Genomic DNA, 20,079 nt, shown 5'->3' on the forward strand with positions numbered 1-20,079 from the left:
GCAGAACTTGTGTTGAAGTAAACACCACGTTTATTCTGATCTGTTCAGTTCAGCTCGCTTTGGATCTGTGATGATGAAGATTACAGCCACCCTCCTCATCCTCTCCTCTGTGCTTCATGTCAAAGCCATCCCAGGTGGTAAGTACATCAGAGTTATATAACATATACATGTATAACTTATCATATAAAATATTCATTTATATTTCTACCGGGCACATGCACAGATAGGGCCCACGGGGGCCATCAGGCCAGGTTGTCAGTTTGGTGGTGTACATTCTTTGTGGGCACTAAGGCTGAATGCCATGGCAGGAAGACCATCGAATAAAACAATGTTTCTAAGTCCACGGAAATAATTATTGATGTAATTAGGCTACATATTTGCCAGACCCAGGGGGTCGGGCCTACATGAGGCTTTGTCTGTCCCCCTCTCCAAACGTTCTTCTCCATACATGGGCATAAAAGAGGTCTGTCTTCTGTCCTCTTTTTGATTGTCCAAGCTTAGCGTGACGTATCCTGATGTCTTTCAACCACTAGGGGTCTGGCAGTACCAGGTCTCCTGGTTCCCTAGTTTTCTAAACATAGCATACTGTACACAATGTGTACAGTATGCTATGTTTAGAAAACTACACATGCACATGCTCAGCCCTGGACTAGTCATAGTCTTTTAACCCATTAAAACCAGGAAAGCATCTGTGTCATTTTAGATTTTCACAACTTGCAGCGTGCCACTTTGTGTATATTTGTGTATATTGCGCAGCTTGTAGATCTGCTATTTTAGAAAAATCGTGAAAATGTGTGAAAATCTTTTAATATATATGTATTTTTTAAAGCAAACATCTTTAACACAAATCTTTGCTTCTGGGGGTCCCTGGAACCAAATATTTTGAGATGGGGGTCCACGGCCAAATACATATCATTTTGGGGGTCCTTGACATGAAACAGTTTGAGATCCACTGATGTAGCAACATACTGTTTTCATGTCGGCCTCAAGTCTTAATTGGTCAATGATGGGCAGGAGGGGGTGGGGGGTTAAGAATTCAGAATCTCAAATAAAAGGGAGGGGGGGGGGGGTGAGTCAGGGTCACTGTGGCCTCAGAATGAAATTCCTGCCCTCAGAGTAAGAAAGAGTTGTTTATGCTGGTGTTAAGTTTTCAATTATTTTAATGTAATGAAATGCCATCAAATATGAGTAAGGAAATCTACAGAAAATACACCTTCAATTTAAGAAGATGATCCACTGTTCCGTGCGTGCGTGCGTGCGTGCGTGCGTGCGTGCGTGCGTGCGTGATGTCATGTTCTATTGAGGTTGTTTAGTTGTGATGTTGGGTGTGAGGAGCCCAATTATCCTGACAGCGGTATTGTTTATTGTTCAACATGTTAAAGAAGCAGGTATAACAGTACAGTATGATGGGATGAATAATGCTATGAGGTATCACAACGTGACGTTGTGTGAGCTTGTAGATCGGCTATCTTATGTGACCTTTGTGCAACACTGTTGCACGAAGAACTAGTTATAGTAGTCATTAATTTATTTAAAAAATATGTACTTGTATTTTGTTTGAGTGTTTAATATCTGAAGGCCAGATCATGTGTCATTGTCACTTTGAAGAAGTTTGTCATTTAATTTAATGTCATCTTTGTTTTCCTTACAGTCTTACACGAGGACATTAATGTCAGAGGCTGTTCAGACACAGATAAAAACATAAATAAAGAATACGTGTTTGGACTGGATGGTGAAGTGATGTGGTACGCAGACTTCAACCAGAGGAAGGGGGTGGAGACTCAGCCTAAGTTTGTAGATCCTATAACCTACCCAACAGGTTATGAAGGAGCTGTGGCTTATCAGGAGATCTGCAAATTCAACCTGAACCGCCGTCGCACCGCTCTGAAGAACCTACCAGTGGAACAAGGTAAATAAATACTAACTATATTAACACAACAACTGTTGAACATCAATTTGACATCAATAAACATTTAAATACATTTAAACCTTTTAGGTTCTATGTTGAAAAGTCTTTAAAAGAGAGAGAGAGAGAAGTATCTCAGATGGAGATAATAAGTACAGTTGTGATTAAATAAACATGTAAGATACTGAAGACATCAGGAATCCCTGTATCTCCATATTTAGTTGTATGGTGGTATGGTAGTGGTACCACACTGGGTACTCTGACAATGGATAAAAGGGTTCTCTGACAACAAGTACAACGGGTATTGTATAAACGGTTGGGGCATGCATTTCCAATTTGCATCGTTCATCCCTACATTTTGTTAATACATTTTGTAAAAGTGTAATTTCTTGACAGCCTCTAAAATATCTGCATTGATCCAGGGCTCAGTTGTAACTTTAAACATAACTACCTTTACTGGGACAAGATTGTCAACTACTGCTAAAAACAATAATGAGATGTTAGATTTGTCTGATGTTAATACTAAGTCAATTAGTTTGAGAATAGCTGCTTATCTGTGTAGACCCATTTAACAATTGATTGAAATCAAGCTTAGAAGATAAATGAATACAAATACAAATTCTGATAAATAAAAGCATTTTAAACATAGCATGGCCATGATTGTAAAGTGTTATAAATAACACTTAATCTGTAACAACCTTGGGTCTGCTGGATGATGTACATAATATTCTGCCCCCACTACAAGGACTTAACATTCTGACATTCTCAGTGCTGTTTAGTGCCCTCTAGGGGCAGGTCAATGTCTTATTGTTTCTGTTTATAAAGTTGCAGCTTTGAATGCTCTAGGTGTTGGCAATCAGCAATCAATGATTACTAGCAGCTGGCAGGTTTTTGAGCCACAGTGCTGTTGCGTGGACATCATGTATTCATTCAGAATGAACTCATTCCGAATAGAGGAATCTGTTCCACTCACCTGTTTACATGGGACCTGAATAAAAGTATTCCTTGTTTACATGACCCAAAGCATTCATTCGGAATATAACTTTTGACATGTGCAAAGTGGTGGACATGGACCAGTTCAGGGGCCGCCCGGCTCCACTACCTGGGACGGAGCTTCCCCTGGTGGGCATGGGGCAATAACCCCCTTGTGCCTCCGCGGCGGTCGTAGGCAGGCCGGGAAGCAACTCCTGGCCAGGCAACGTTGTAATGTGGTGCAAGTCTGCATTCCTTTGTTATTGCCATTTTAATGCGAAAGTAGCAGATCTTTCAGACCAGTTTCTTTTTTGTACTGGTACCAGACAGGTACGATGACGTCATCGCGCATTCGCACATGGTCATTATAATAATAAATAATAATACATAAACACCGGACCGCTCATGGTTATTATAATAATAAATGCAGAGAGAGAGAGAGCAACACTATGAAAGAAGGCACGCTCATTTATGGCAAAAGTACAAAAGTATTGGCATCAAAATATACTTAAAGTAGAAAGTATAGGCTACTCATTATGCCGAATGTCACGTTTTTCTTGTATTATTATGAAAAGGCTTTGAAACATGCTGTTACTCATTCACTGTGACGAAACCCCTCTTTCTGCGCCGAGTAGCGCACACGGGTTGAATGCGGGGGGTATGTCGTCCCAAAACACAATCGCCCCGGGTCAAAATCCAGTGACCATGGAGCGGCTGCGGATGGCCCGCTCAAAAGGTGCGTGGGGCGGGGTGTTTTGGGACGACCGTTCCGGCTGCCCATGGAATGAATTGATGAAATAAAACTCAGCTGTTTGCGCTGTAGCTGCGCCCTAATAATGTTGTTTTCGTTTATTTTTGTTCACGTATGCTATTAAAATAATGCAGCTATTGCAGTATTGGGCCTTAACATGTGATTAAAAAGGAATATGTATTTGGCCCCTCATATATAAAATAAATGTCAAATCTGATTTAAAATTGAAACTTGCTGCTAGCTGATCAATGTGTTTCTGCGTTTACGTGTGGACAGGGATTTTTTTTATATCTTTGTCATGTGGCCAGGGAATCAGGGATTCTTTTTAAAAAACGGAGGACTAAAATATCCGTTTAGAAAAAGATCCATAGCCTATAAATGTAGCCTATAGGCCAGAAATCCTCGGAAGCGTCCGTCCTCCTGGACAAGTCTGGGCTTAACCATAACCATTACAGGCTTATTAAATGACGCTATAGAATATTATCATTCATTTTATCCCGCAGGAGCGAGCGCTTCTCAGCACCAACCGTGGCCGAATTAGAGATTTGATAGGTCATTTTTGGACAATTCTGACAGCACTACTAAGCACGCACATGCGCAAAGGAATGCATGTATTCCAAACAGAGAGGAGCGTTCAGAATAAAGTGTTTATATGGTCAATTCCGATTGGTATATCCCGATTCAAACGGTCTATACCACCCCTCCTAACCCGAATGAAAATTCATTCGGGTCAGACTGGAATGGAATATTCTATTCCAATTGACATGTTTACATGAGCATTTCTATTCTGAATGAATTCATCCATTCATTCATTCCGAATAGAAGTGTATTCATTCCGAATGAAACTGTCCATGTACCCGCAGCCAGTGTAAACTGTCATATTGTAAGTTTCCTTGAACCCAGGTGCAAACACGGAGACAGACAGGATGGAGTTGCAGTTATAGAATATAGATTTATTCAGATACTGTTTGAGTGGAGCTGAATGCAGCTATGGTGGATCCCAGCAGTGATGGCAGAGGCAGACGTCCAGGTTCAGATACAGGAGTGGAGCGGCTGGAGCCGAGTGTAGCAGTGGTGGATACAGGGTCACAGCAGAGCAGAGGCAGACTTCCAGGGTTCAGTTGGTCATAGGTCGAACAGAGACTGATGATCTGGCAGAGCATGAAGCGTTGACCCTGGCTTTATAGACTTCCTGATTGGTCGTCTCCGCCTCCTGTCTTGCACCCCTGTCTCCACTCCTATAATCAGATGAGAGAACTAGAAAGAGGGGGAGAAAGGTAGAGTGGGTGTGGCAGTCGTGACAGTAAACCTTCTGCTTAGTTGAAAGAATGGTGTATTTGGAGGACTGTGCTTTTGTTTGTTTATTTCTGCTTGGTTAGTATGTGTTGCTGTGCATTTGTGATTTTGCTGCATTTGAGTACATGCTTAGTACCTTTTTTATACTTACATGTATGTTTACTTGTGTTTGTGCATACTTGCCTAGTATACCTACCTGTTTAGTCCATTCCTGTGTGTTATTGTCTCCGGCAGGCCGAAACATGGGCGTGTTATAGCGCCACCAGGAGGCCGCTTTTTGCAAAACACATTTTTTGACAGTACTCCTACAGATTTTGTCCAAACATCACCCAAATCGGTACAGAGTATCTCTATAGTCATTAAATGAAACGGGTATTTCAGATTTTTTATATTCCATCCTAATTCGCTAAAAATGGCTTCCAAAGTTTGCAGGAGTGCTCGGTTTTGAACAAAATGCCTCAAATCATGAACACAGCATGCAATTTCCCTGAAAATGTGCACGCACATTCCCACTATGCCGAGGGAGAAATGCCAATTAAATATTTTCAAATCAGCCTCATGGTAGCGCTATAACAGGCCGATTTGTGTTTTTACTTGTAACTGCACCGATCTGTATAAAACGTTGTATGCGCACTCCCTACAGGTCAAGGAAAAACTTTTGCCCTGCATTTTTCACATCTGCCTTTTATAGCGCCACCAGCAGGTCTAATTTAGCAAAACTAATTTTTAGAACAAAATGCCTCAAATCATGAATGCAGTGTCAGATTTCCGTGCACGGCCTAGGAAGAAATGGCACTCTTTTCACATTGGCCTATTATAGCGCCACCAGGAGGCCACAATAACTTACCTGACCTGGCGGAGACCTGTGCTCCGATGAGCACTTTTTCTAGTTGCTAGATATGTTACTGTGTAAAGGATATCAACAGCATCATTGCTATTTGCTACAGTGATAATTAATGTTATTTTATTAGTTTACCTTCATTCATTGGTTTGATGATAGATTAATGCAAACATAATGTTATGTGAACTTTCTTTATTTTCCTCTTTTGTAGTTTCACGACTTCTATTAAAGATTTGTCAAGATAAGCTACTGTCTTGGCTGATTTTGTATTAGGACGTTTAGCTCGCTGCAGAGCCACATATGCATACGTGTGGTGAGGGCAGAAGACATCTTCCGCTCTATTCTGTGGCAGTTTTCTCCCCCTCTAAACCACGTTAAATCCGGATAATGGAGCTGCGCCGCCCCAATAGGTTATTCTAGCACCTGCTCTACCCGTCACCATTATGCCGACACCGTTATTTGCGCATGGAGGTGTGCCCGTGGGCGTGTTGTTGCTATATCCCCCACATTGCAATTCTACAGACACACATGGGTACGGGTTTCGGGGGGGGGGATAGTGGAATCTAATACCACCCGCCAGTTTATAAAATCACCTGCCAAGTGGACACAGACACTACAATGGCTTTGTGCGTTGGACCATGAGCCGTGTTGCCAGCCTTGGCGAGAAATAAGCAACCCCAGTCCGCAGGTCTATGAAAACAAAAAGAAGCAACTATAAGGCCACATGAGCACTTCAAACTACTAACTAGAGCTTTCATATCCCCTAAATATTTCAGCCCGGCTGGACTAATAATTGACAAATTAGACCCAGCCCAGCCCGTCAGTCATTTTTCTAAAGAAGCCTTATTTCTCATTAAATCTTGGTAATTCGTTAAGAACAGGAGTCATTCTACCCTATTCCAACAGTCTATATTTTATTTAAAAAACAGCTTGGAGCAAATAGGGCTATATAAATATACACTGCCCCATAACCATTTTAAAAATTATTATGGTTATTCTATGAAATATATGTTTCATAGAATAACCGTAATCATTTTTGCGATGGAGAAATCACATCCAATGTTACCATCTACTGACCGCTGCCTGTGCTCTCATAGTGTCTCATTTGAAGAAATAATCCAACATTTACTTTGAGGTGAAAAATACATGAAGAAAGCTCAATAGTCTGAAGATGTCATGTTATGGTTTAAACTTTAAAGGGGGCTCGATCTGCTGCTGCGTCATGACAAGACAGCTGAGTGATTTGACCTATATTGCGTTGCGCTGCCCTGTTGATTAATTATTTGGCATCAGCTGTGTAAGAATATATAACTATTTTAAATGGCTTTCATATACTCTTGGGGATCTGACTAATATGACAAGTTGCTTATTGTGAACACAATAGCCTACGCTACAAATTAATTAATATGTGAATTTATTTGGATGTAAAAAAAACGTAGACCCGGCTCAGCCGGTGCCGACGGGCCGGGTCGGGTCCCGTTGGGTTTGGGCTAAAATCTTAAGCACTTACATTTTTTATAAGATGATCGGATCATAGTGTGATTTTCATTTTGGCTGCTGTCTCATTAAACCCATGCTGCGGGTGAATATTATATTATAGCCTATATTATATATATTAGCCTATATTATTATTATATTCCCCGCGTAAACGCTACGTTCATGACCCCCCAAAATAACCATATTTGAACTGGGGACCCCCCATTTTGTTTGACTCGGTTCCACAGATAAATATTGTGAAAATAGCAGATCTACAAGCTCGCCAGGCGTTGGGTGCTCCATTGTGGTCTCGAACCACAGGTTGAGAACCACTGCATTAAAAGCTCCAAGCAAGTTACATGTCTAGTATGTTGTTGACCTTGACCACGTAATGTAATATTTTTGGTTTAGTGTTAGGCTTCTCCGTGGCGCGCGCGCCTCATTGCATGCTGTCCAAAATAACAGATCTGTAAGCTGTCGACAGACATGACGCAGCGCCGTTGATAGCTTGTATGTCTGTTATTTTGGGTAGGTAGGCGACGCACATACGCATCGCAGCAATGTGTCTGGGTTTGAGAGGCTTTGATTGATGTAAACTTAAAGTTTAGCTCTGTTCGGGATTACTGAACAAAGGTGGATGATGAAAGATAACGGGGACATTATGGATGTAAGTTAACTTTAACTGCGTCACTTCAGAGGAAACTATGGAGCTACTACAGAGATGTTTACACACCCCTGGAATCCATTAGAATGGTGGAAATAGAACAATCCAGCCAACGTGAGTACATAGGCTATAGACCTTTCCTAAAACTGTCCAATTTATTATACCCATGTGCTACTGTTTGTCTGTGTACCACGTAGGAGCGTTGTCGCAACATGATGTAATTAATTATTTGGGAGCAGCCGGTGTGTACCAATAGTATACATATTTTAAATGGCTTTCATATACTATCCCGGATCTGACTAATATGACAAGCTTATTGTGAACACAATAGGCTACAAATTAATATAAAAATGTATTTGGATAAAATAAAATAAAAGAAGGAAAACAAGCCCAATGTGGCTTATAATAATCAGACCAGGCAACAGTGCAGACAGGTAGATAGGCTAGAGCATATATTGGATCAGGATGACGGCTAGCGCAGTCTTCTCTTAAAGGTATCATGACATTCATTTTCACTTTTTTTATTTTCAATGTTTTATTTGGGGTTTTATGACCTCAATTACACCCAAAAAACCTGAACTTAGAACATTCAGTGGATTTTCTGTGGTGTGGGGTTTTCTGAATAATTAGGCTGAAAAGTAATCTGAGCTTGGCCCTTCGACAGTGAGGTCATAGTCGATTAATCCCGCCCACTCTCCTCCTCGCCCCTCCCCTCCCCTATCCTTTCCTTTGGGGGGGGCGGAGCAGAGGCGATGATTGACAGGCAAAATTCCTCACCAGCGACACCCGCAGGCAAAGATTTATTTTTTCATTGCAGTTGAAAAGGCTTTAGAAATGTGAGAGAAAAACACCTGCCATGGATCACTGGAATGGAATTTTCACTTAAAACTTTTTGTACACTTTTGAAGGACCAGGACAAAGACTTTGAATGTGGTGTAAAAGTGAATGTCATTAAACCTTTAAAGGCAATGGCTTCTGGCACGGTGATTGGTCTTATCATTGTAACGCCCAAACCACACCTATGCATAATGTAACGGGTAGCTCAGGTGTTTGGCGGGTGAGGGGGGTGCCATAGAATACCGAATTTTGCGGGGAAACGCCTCTTGCCTAGTCCGAAATCCGTAATTAGTGGTTTGCTCAAATTTCACCCTGAATAGAGCCCAATGTCTCTGTGTCTTTGTGTATTTTATGTGTCTTCAGATGCTCCTGACACCATGATCTACTCCAGAGACGAGGTTCAACTGGGAGTGGACAACGTTCTCATCTGTCATGTGACTGGTTTCTATCCCGCCCCGGTTCAAGTCACATGGACCAGGAACAACCTCAACCTGACCAGTAACATCACAACCACCGTGCCGTACCTGAACAAAGATGGAACCTTCTACCAGTTCTCCAGTGTGAAGTTCAGACCAGAGCAGGGAGACATCTACAGCTGTACAGTCAACCACCAATCACTGCCTGGACCTGAGACCATGATGTGGGGTAAGAACACTGTCCTGAAAAATAAAACACTGTCCATAAATAAACACTGTCCTGATGAATAAACACTGTCCTGATGACCACTGTCCACACGTAAACAAATAAAATAAAACTCTTCTCCTTTGGTCTAGTTACCATCAGAGGTCGTCACAGCGATCCTCTGTTTCCATCTGTTTCTGTTCTCTGCATCTTCCTCGGTCACTCAGCCTGCATGTCCTCTCTCACTGCATGTCCTCTCTCACCGCATCCATAATCCTCCTATTTGACCTTCCTCTTCTCCTCTTACCTGGCAGCTCCATCTTCAGCATCCTTCTCCCAATGTTTTTGTCATTGCAACCGTTTTCAAACCGTACAACATGGCTGGTCTCACTACCGTCTTATACATCTTCCCTCTCACTCTTGCTGGTACCCTTCTGTCACAAATATCGTAAATAAACACTCCACTCATTCAATATCCATGCAGTATGCATAGATATTGAATGTGTGTGTGTGTGCGTACAGTAGATGCATATTAATTTGTTTATGTATATACATATAAACTGCCCACAAAGTTTCGGAAACTTAACTTCGGTCGATTATTTCTCCCCTTCAATAATACCAATTGGTATTGTATTTTATATAATTTTTATCATAGATTAGTCACCTTTACAACGAGGTACAGCTTGTAAGGATCGGGCATTCGTGCAATGAGCAACACAGCAAAGTGTGTGCATAGCGTCCCCACAAAATGTGCCAAAATCCCACGATATGCTTCTTTGTTAATCGCTGTGGTTTTGAGCGACCTGCCAGCACTCACCTGCTGAGAGGTGTGTGCCAGTCACAGGTATGACTCATACTTTTTTGGTGACTGGCACCTGAGTATGGGTTCTGCAACTTTGACATCTGTCTTCGGCACCGTTTTGCCAATCTTGCCTGTAAATCTGTGTGTGTGTGTGTGTGTGTGTGCGTGTGTGTGTGTGTGTGTGTGTGTGTGTGTGTGTGTGTGTGTGTGTGTGTGTGTGTGTGTGTGTGTGTGTGTGTGTGTGTGTGTGTGTGTGTGTGTGTGTGTGTGTGTGTGTGTGTTGTGTCTCCAGATGTGGATTATCACATCCCAGCTCAGCCCAGCATGGGTCCAGATGTGTTCTGTGGGGTGGGGCTGACCCTGGGTCTGCTGGGGGTTGCCATGGGAACCTTCTTCCTCATCAAAGGAAACGAATGCAACTAAAACAATTGATTCAAACACAGATACTCATGTTGTAAATGATGTGTTAATTTAATCATTTAAACATTAACATCATCTCCATTGAACACATGCAGTGCATATAACTATATGATAAATACTACTGTCATGCCTCCCGTTTTTCGGTTCCATTTTCTACTTCTGTGTAACCTGCAAGTCTATTGTTTACACTAAAGTGCAACTCTAACTGTCTTCTGTCTCATTATTATTATTATTAGTGCCATATCTGGTGACGAGGTGGTAAGTTCTCACCGTGCATTTGTTGTTTTCCATTCAAAAGTGAGTTTAATTAAGCAATATTATACAAGAGGGTGTGTGTTATCATGATTACTGGCACATCATTGGCTCATCATTTCAGTGATGCTTGCGGCACTTGGCTCAGCCTCGTTCCTGACCGCGTCACTGAAATGCCAATAATCATGATGAAGCCAGGGTAGGTACCCTCACAAAAACATGCAGTAATCCTGGTCACTATACTGCCTCCCCCTGGCCAGCCGGGCGCCTGATGGAGGGGAAAGGAACTGGTTGGAATAACGTGTTCCTTCCACGTGCTACGTCCAACCAGGGAAACTCTCCCCTGTCAGGTGATAAGGTCAGTTGGCTCTCATGTATTGAAGGAGGCATGAGCTCGGCCCTGGCCTCCTTAGGCTGGCAGAGGGAAGGTAGTGCCCAGGATTACACAGAGATTGGGCCTGGTTCAAAAATTGGGGTTACAAAATCGTGGGATAACATTTTTATTAAAAAAAAACACACCCTCAAGTGTAAATTATACCAGTTATTATAACAGTTACCATCAAAATAAAACATCTAAAAATGTATTCATATTGTGGGGCATTTTGCTCTCAAAATAACAACCTTTCTTCAAGTGTTATCTCTGTTATCCTGGAAATACATGGGGTCTGACAGAGACAGTCCCTGACAACTTTTCCCAAACTGAACACATAGACAAACAAAACATATTGGCTCAATCTCACTGTAATTAAAGACGGGGTGCCACAGTTTTTGGTTTTGTATGTGTCTTTGAAGTTAATATTAGTTAATATTATAATAGATGTGGTTATACTATGCAAATATGTCTTGATGGATTTTTGGTTTCTTCCTGTAGGCTGAAAGCTTTTGTGTCAAAAGGCACAATAAAAATGCACCGCTTTTACTACGTGCTATCCCTGTATCATCCCCTCCCCTTATTATCATACAACAACAGCTGTGGGCGTGGCTAACTCAAAAACTGTGACGCCCCATGGAGCCCATTCACACACTGATCAAGGGACACCATTCACACCAGGTTGTTGTCTCTATATCTGCAAAATCAACTCGTCTGTCCTTTCACTGGCCGACAATTTAATATAGCCTACATTATCCTGAGGAAAGCAGCACCTCAGGAGTGTTACCGGTGAGTTAAAAGTAACATCTGTCAACCCAAATAAAAGTAATGAGCAAACATGAAACGGTATGAGTCAAGTCTCGCCGTCGGCTGTAGCTACGGAATTCGGTCCCGCGCCAAGAACGTAAGATCCCTTCTTCTGAACCATAACATGGAGATAACAGAGAATACCATAACTCTTGAAGTAAACAACCTACAGAGACCAATTAACACATTTTCTATATTATTTTGACCCAAGGAATTCATTAAAGTGGTTATTATTAAGATTAAAGCACACCTTGATTCTATTTCAGGACATACACCCAAAAACTAGCAGAAAATGTGCAAATCACAATTATCACATCTGTATTTCTCTTTGAACTAAACTTTTAAGGTGTATTCTTTTTTACTATATGTTTTTTAGGACCCTTACGGTGTTTATTAGCCTCTCATTTCACCAAGCCTGGTTTCTTTCTACTGCTCAGTGCTCTGAGTCTGATTCAAACTTGAAGTTTAAAACGTTCCATAGGAAGGAATGGGAGTCTGACCCCAAGCTAAATATGTGGATCACCCCTGTTCCTGTCCTCTTGGTGTACAGTTTGTACACCAAGAGAACCAAGAACACCATAATCAGAGCACAGCTTAATGACGGACAATGACGCGCCAGTCTTGATCGCGTCCCGTTGTGTGCCCACATCTTTTACAGTAGGGTGCGGGCCAATACACAATCAAAGACAATCAGAAACGGTGTGAGCTTTGGATTGCAACCTACATTGCGTGCCATAAATCATCCATGCACAGGACCAAATATGCAACAGTACAACGGTTAAAGTCTGTGTTGTGGAAATTCAATATTTCCTCGGTGAGAGAATGAAGCGTTAATACTGATATGGTTTCAGTAGATTAATTAAATACAACTAATAACAATAATTCCTATGTGATATAATAATGAGGAAATAAGAATAGGGAACAGGGATGGAAGGAGATGGAAGAAGGGAAGGTGGACAGGGGAAAGGGATGGAAGGAGATGGAAGGAAAGGTGGACAGGGTCCGGTTGCCTCGGAAGGCAACGGGAGTCTGACACAGATCTGTATGTTGGGGCAGCTTAAATACAGATTCTACAAGGATACATACATATTGTTAGGATAACACTGAGGACTGACATTCCACTGTCTGACCAAAATATGTGTTCTCAGCACTTGAGTATGGAAGGTCAATTCTGCCTGACTATGAAATGTGCTGCTCCACGCTCAGTGTCCAAGGGTTAGACACTACCCTCGACCAACTATAAACATGTGTTCCATTCTCATCGACTGAGAATGGAAGGCCCACTGCTACAGAGGAATAGCTACTTGACCTTGCTGTATGAGCCTGCTGCTTAATAAGTACACTGAGGGTGTACTAAACTCAAGACATATTATCAGACTAATTTACTTCCCTTGGAACATTACATTCAGACACATCAGCATACAGTCATATATATAACTGAAGTAAGATGAATACTAAATGTATAATCAATAATCGATAAATCAATAGCCTAAAATGAAAGGAAATTGTATTTCCGTTACACTCTGTCCTGGCACCAAACTTTACAGAGGAGTAAGGAATGATATCGATGAGTCTCCATATTCTCTGACGTTCTCACATGCCTTACATTCCTTCTCATTCTTAGCGGAAGCATGAGTACAGTAGGCCTACTTGCTACTCACGTGAGATATTACTGTAAGCATGCGAGACAAGGCATTGGTGATGCATCCATCTGCATGCAGGCTGACAGACCTGCTGGAACTTGTAATCCATTTACATTAAAAAAGAGAACGAATGGTTGTCTGCTGATGAAACCATCCATTTATAGTAGGGATGTTCCCCTCAGCAATTAATTTCCCCACAACATTTCTGAAATGTTTATACTATTGGAATCTTACACAGATGTAAGATTCCAATACTCTCAAATAATTAATTAGCCTACTGTACATCATGCCAGCTGTGCAAAAGAGAGAGAGAGAGAGAGAGAGAGAGAGAGAGAGAGAGAGAGAGAGAGAGAGAGAGAGAAATGGAGGGAGAGTAGTAGTAGTTTGCACTGCATACATGCACCCAACTGATCATTAGGCTACACCTTGTTACGTTAGAGCTGCGCTTCTTTCCCCTGTATCACAGATGCAATCTGTTCCTATTTTTATAGATAACTAAATTATATGATCTACTATATCATGCAGAGATGTCGCTTGCCAAAAATGAAATGAATAAAGTGGGCATGATGAGTGAACTGCTGTGTGACGAATACCAAAACGCCCGCTCGCCCCAAAACACAGTCGCCCCGGGGAAAATCCTGCGGTATTTGCCTGGTATTCCTAAACATATCAGTAAACTATGCCTAAACCTAACCTTATTCCTAATCTTAACCTCAGTAAAACTATGCCTAATCCTAAACCTATTTCTACCCTTATCCTCAGTAAAACAAATACAAGAATACAAGAACCGCTGGTCCACCTGAAAAATGGGGGCGAGGGTGTTTTGGGGCGAGTCCTCCGGTTACCCTGTGCCAGAGCCTTTCCCTGCGCGACACCGTCCCACAGTATAAACAAATTAATATATATTTTGGGCTTTACATCAATTCTCATTCAACCTTGATATGCAAAAGTAGGGTTTGTTTTGTTTTGTTAACGTTAATTATATATGTCATGATATATGTGGCCTTGCGCGAGGTTGATTACTTGCCTGCTGCAATCAGTGTCACCAGCGGCAGCTTTCACCAACTTTCACCACTTTATCCATTGCAGACAGACAGTCACTGTGCTTGCATAATATCCACGAGACCACGACCCAGTCGACCCACACATGTTCGGGTCCCTTTATCGACAATTAGGTCCGGCTTGGTTCAGATTCTATCACCTCGGAAAATCCCGGTTCTGTTTATCAACACCCGAGAGAACCACCCTACTCAGCGCTGATTAGGAGGAGACACAGCTGTGTCTTTCAGCTGTGTTGTGGCGTATCAAAAATAGCAGACATACAAGCTCACAACGCGGCGCGTTGAATAGGCTATTCTATAACTGCAGCGCACAGCTGCAGCAGCAGAGCAGGCTGTCGGAATTAAACCACACAGTCAGAGCATGATAAAAACTTTAAATGATTATGATTCTAATGGTTGTAGCCAACTACTTTATCCAAATAATAATATTAATAATAGGCTTAAATGATAAAATAGCCTAATTACAGCATTTACTTTTATAATTATCGGCCAATTAAACATTTTACCGGTCAATGGCCGGTAAATACCGTCTAACGGAATCGTGTGTGTGTGTGTGTGTGTGTGTGTGTGTGTGTGTGTGTGTGTGTGTGTGTGTGTGTGTGTGTGTGTGTGTGTGTGTGTGTGTGTGTGTGTGTGTGTGTGTGTGTGTGTGTGTGTGTGTGTGTGTGTGTGTGTGTGTGTGCTCAAGAGAGCCAGTTAGTTTTTAAATAGGTTGGATTGTTTTTTTGTGTCTTTTTCATGCCAATATGATCACTTTATTGTGGCTGCCAGAGGTGTCGCATTTTGTGTTTTCTGACTGTATAGGCTACTGTTTCTTTGCACTCTGTGGTTAGCCTCTTTAACTATTTTGTCTACTTTGGTTATTTGATGCAGTCATGCAGATATGAAGCTTTGTATGCGTATGCAGTGTTTTCTGTTGAATATGGCAACTGGCATTCTGATCTGCCAACCCTGTGCCGTCCTGCCAGCTGGGAAGGAGATAAAGGAGAGAGACAGAGAGAGAGCGAGAGAGAGAGAGAGAGAGAAAACAACTCACGCCCGTGTTTTTGACAGCTTGATTGTAAACCATGATTATATTTAGTTAATATGAAAAATAGAACATGCTCAATCTGTCTTTCATTTGGGGTATCAGCTCTAACCCCCTCTAGTAACAAAAAAACGTACAGTCCCAATGCTGTCCAAGGTTGTGGACTAAAATGTCTTAAAATCATAAAATGGTATCCTGACGAAGCAATACGGAGCGAGTATGTAGACTTAGAGCCTTTATATTTTGACGTCTGCCTGGTAACAAGTGATTAGAGTTAAAAGTGTTTTTTCATTGGTCATGTCAGTCTTGTCTGGTGAGGGTAGAATCTACCATCTACCTTTACCATCTAGATGATTGTTGATTTAGATGATCTCTTGTCCCATAATGTTCCCCAGCCCTGTCTTATGGTTAGGGTTAAACTTAGATAGTTTACAAGGCTTCTTTCCATTATAAGTCACAATCTGGTGTAGTTTTGGTTTGACGTCTGCCTGGTAACAAGTGATGAGAGTGAATGCTGTTTTCTCATTGGTTTTTGTTGACTGTTGGTGTTGGAGAAGTGAGTCAGTGTTCAGTTCCACATCAGAATGTCAACTCATCAACACGACTTCAACCAAACTCTGAAACGTCTCAACTCATCAACATGACTTCTACTGATCTCTGGCTCTGTGTTTCACTGTTTTTCATCTCTTTCCATGGCACAGGTAGACTTTATGTAATTACTTAAGTTAAATATTGTTTTCCATTGAATTGAATTGCTTGCATATGCAAATAATGGGCTAATAAAGCATGGCAGGATAGTATATACTGTAAGCCTCTTCTAGGCTACTTTTTTCTTTTCTTGTATATGTTATGACAACACTGGGCGCACACACATTTTATTTGAGGTTTGGCCTTATTGTAATTGATTTTGCGCAAAGAATAAGTTATGCTAATAACAGCTAGGCTGATGTGTGGTAAACGCCCCAGAGCAGACATGAGTTTCAATGTAGGCTACCTGATGCCAAAAACCACAGACAGAAATAATGATGAATCAGACTCTGCTTGTGGAAAAAGGCATATTTGTATTAAATGTGTGCATATGGTGTGCATACCCAAGCTTAGTGAATCAGGCCCAATGTGTCTGTGTTGACATTATATATAGATAATAGAATTAGGTATATTCATGCTATTTTTACTTTTCTATTTCCAGATGGATTTCTCAACTATGATGTTGATAAGTGTGTGTTTAACTCCACTGATCTGAAGGACATACAGTTCATAAGATCATCGTATTACAATAAACTACAGCTTACCAGGTTTGACAGCAGGGTGGGGCAGTTTGTTGGCTACACTGAGTATGGTATCAAGCAGGCAGACCACTATAATAAAATACCTGGATACCTGCCTGGGCTGAGAGGAGAGGCAGCGAGATACTGCAAACACAACGCTGAGAACGACTACCCCCGTGCTCTGGATAAGAGAGGTGAGCTGATCTCAGAACACCACTCAACACTCATCACCTCATAAACAATAACATGAAATCATAACAAATAATTGCTATTCAGAGTTGATTAATGGTAGTACAAAAAATACATTGATCTTCTAATGGATACAAAACTCATCATTTTAAGTGAACTTTAAAAAGAGCCTCTTGTACTGAAATGTAGACGTTTGATGATGATGTATCATAGTAAAGGTCTCCGTTTTTGATCTTTACAACATTTTAGACCTTCTAGAACTAATAATAATAATGATGATAATAATAATAATGGTAATAATAATAATAATAATAATAATAATAATAATAATAATAATAGTAATAATAGTAATAATAGTAATAATAATATTACTACTACTACTAATAATAATAATGTTCTTGTTCTTCCAGTGGAGCCCTATGTGAGAGTGACCTCAGAAACGCCCTCTGCCAGCAGACACACTCACATGCTGAGGTGCAGCTCCTACAGCTTCTATCCTAAACAGATCCTGGTGACCTGGCTGAGAGATGACAAACCTATCACCTCTGATGTGTCCTCTACTGATGAGCTGCCTGATGGAGACTGGTACTACCAGTACCACGCCTACCTGGAGTACACACCCAGGTACACACCTAACACACACCTATACATAGAAATACACACCTAACACACACCTATACATAGAAATACACACCCATGTACACACCTAACACACACCTATACATATAAATACACACCTAACACACACCTATACATAGAAATACACACCCATGTACACACCTAACACACACCTATACGTAGAAATACACACCTAACACACACCTATACATAGAAATACACACATAACACACACCTATACATAGAAATACACACCTAACACACACCTATACATAGAAATACACACCCATGTACACACCTACAGTAACACACACCTATACATAGAAATACACCCAGGTACACACCTAACACACACCTATACATATAAATACACCCAGGTACACACCTAACACACACCTACACATAGAAATACACCCAGGTACACACCTAACACACACCTATACATATAAATACACCCAGGTACACACCTAACACACACCTACACATAGAAATACACCCAGGTACACACCTAACACACACCTATACATAGAAATACACACCCAGGTACACACCTAACACACACCTACACGTAGAAATACACCCAGGTACACACCTATACATAGAAATACACACCCATGTTAGTACACACCACTACACGCCTCTATTGATAGATATAATAGAATAGTCCCCACTCCTTAGGGTGTGTTTTGTCACTGTATATTGTCTGAATATACTACGTGAAATGTGTCCTCTACCCATCCTATAACTACAAGGTTCAGTGAGCAGCCATTCTACGGCGCTCGGGAGCAAGAGAGAGAGAGAGAGAGAGAGAGATTTGATGTAATAGTTGCATATTAATCAATCATTGTTATTTTCCACAAAGCTTTGTTTCTCAAAACTCCATCACATCTCACTGTTAAATATTTGTGTTAAAGCATCGATTGACTTTAAAAACATACACATTGGTCATTGATTCCAGAGAAGAGATTTTAAAATGTTGTTACTTGTCTACAAAACATGTTTCTGTGGCTCTGGACCATATGAACCCTCTAGAACCCTTAGGTCATCTGGACCATATGAACCCTCTAGAACCCTTTGGTCATCTGGACCATGTGAACCCTCTAAAACCCTTAGGTCATCTGGACCATGTGAACCCTCTAGAACCCTTAGGTCATCTGGACCATGTGAACCCTCTAGAACCCTTTGGTCATCTGGGCCTGGCCTACTGGTTGTTCGCACCAGTGATGGAAGAAGCACTCGCATGTTTTACTAAAGTAAAAGTATCAATACCGTAATGTAGATATGCTGTATATCTGTTACAAGTACAATGAATTAATGAATATTTTATTTCCATGTCCGGACAATTTCTTGACTCATCCCACATGGGTCCAGTATTCAAAATGTACTTGAGTAAAAGTACAAAAGTTTCGGCACCAAAATATACTTATAGACGGGGTGCCGTGATTTTCAGTGATCCCCCCCCCCTAAAACATAATCATCAGGTATTATGGTTATACTAGGAGGAAGATTTTTTTTCAAAAAAGTGTACAGAAAGTGTTAAAATTATGTTTTTATGTGGACACGCCTCCAGTTCATTAAGTATACCTGGTTCTCACCTTAGCACCTCCTCCACCACCTTAGCACCACCCACCTGTCCTAGTCCCTCCTCCTCCTCATGCCCACACCTGTTGTGTTATGATAATGAGGGGGAGGGTATGTTTTTACTATGTCACTAAAGGCTGTTTCTCTATTGGCACGTTTGACCCTCAAGGTTTCAGCCTCCAGGTAGAAACTCAAAATAGTCAGAGAAGACATAAATCACCATAAAAACACCACCAGGGGGCTTAATGAAGTTCTATCAACCTCATAGACATGAAAAACAGAAAAAGTGCAAAACCATGGCACCACCTCTTTAAAGTACCAAAAGTAAAAGAACTCATTGTACAGAATGTCCCATTTCACAAGTTCAAAATGTATAAAAAAAATCTTTCGGAAATAGACAATCTACAAGCTCACAATGCGACGCATCGCGGCATATTGTGAGCTTGTAGATCTGCTATTTTTAAATGGCCGAAATATATATGTATAGGGCTGAAGTGGTTAATGTGTTTTGTAATAATCAAATCCACAAAGTAACTAGTAACTAAAGTTTTCATATAATTGTAGTGGAGTAAAAGTACAATATTTGCCTCTGAGATGTAGTGGAATAGAAGTAACATTTTTGAAAATTGGAAATACTCCAGTAAAGTAAAAATACCTCAATAGTGTAGGCTACTTAA

General features: G+C 41.1%; 2 protein-coding genes across 2 annotated transcripts in view; both read left to right on the forward strand.

Annotated features, from left to right (window-relative positions):
* LOC308104491 (H-2 class II histocompatibility antigen, A-U alpha chain-like) lies at window positions 1–10,796 on the forward strand. Its single transcript, XM_080454926.1, has 4 exons — window positions 1–137; window positions 1,652–1,909; window positions 9,107–9,388; window positions 10,459–10,796. The coding sequence occupies exons 1-4, from the start codon at window positions 71–73 to the stop codon at window positions 10,587–10,589; spliced, it is 738 nt and encodes a 245-aa protein (XP_080311052.1). The 5' UTR covers window positions 1–70; the 3' UTR covers window positions 10,590–10,796.
* Window positions 10,797–16,293: 5,497 nt separating this feature from the next.
* Window positions 16,294–20,079, forward strand: part of LOC308104790 (H-2 class II histocompatibility antigen, E-S beta chain-like) — an 11,053-nt gene continuing 7,267 nt past the window's right edge. Inside the window, exons 1-3 of the mRNA XM_080455316.1 lie at window positions 16,294–16,447; window positions 16,936–17,208; window positions 17,614–17,827. Of these exons, the coding sequence (XP_080311442.1) occupies window positions 16,387–16,447; window positions 16,936–17,208; window positions 17,614–17,827 (548 nt within the window). The 5' untranslated portion in view covers window positions 16,294–16,386. The remainder of the gene's footprint in view (window positions 16,448–16,935; window positions 17,209–17,613; window positions 17,828–20,079) is intronic.

Source organism: Gymnoscopelus braueri (genome assembly GCF_963280865.1).
Source record: "Gymnoscopelus braueri genome assembly, chromosome: 17".
Classification (NCBI taxonomy): domain Eukaryota; kingdom Metazoa; phylum Chordata; class Actinopteri; order Myctophiformes; family Myctophidae; genus Gymnoscopelus; species Gymnoscopelus braueri.

Coding starts and splice junctions, on each gene's coding strand:
- LOC308104491 (XM_080454926.1), top strand. CDS start 71: ATGATGAAGATTACAGCCACCCTCCTCATCCTCTCCTCTGTGCTTCAT. Junction 138..1,651: donor TGTCAAAGCCATCCCAGGTG/GTAAGTACATCA, acceptor TTTTCCTTACAG/TCTTACACGAGGACATTAAT. Junction 9,389..10,458: donor ACCTGAGACCATGATGTGGG/GTAAGAACACTG, acceptor TTGTGTCTCCAG/ATGTGGATTATCACATCCCA.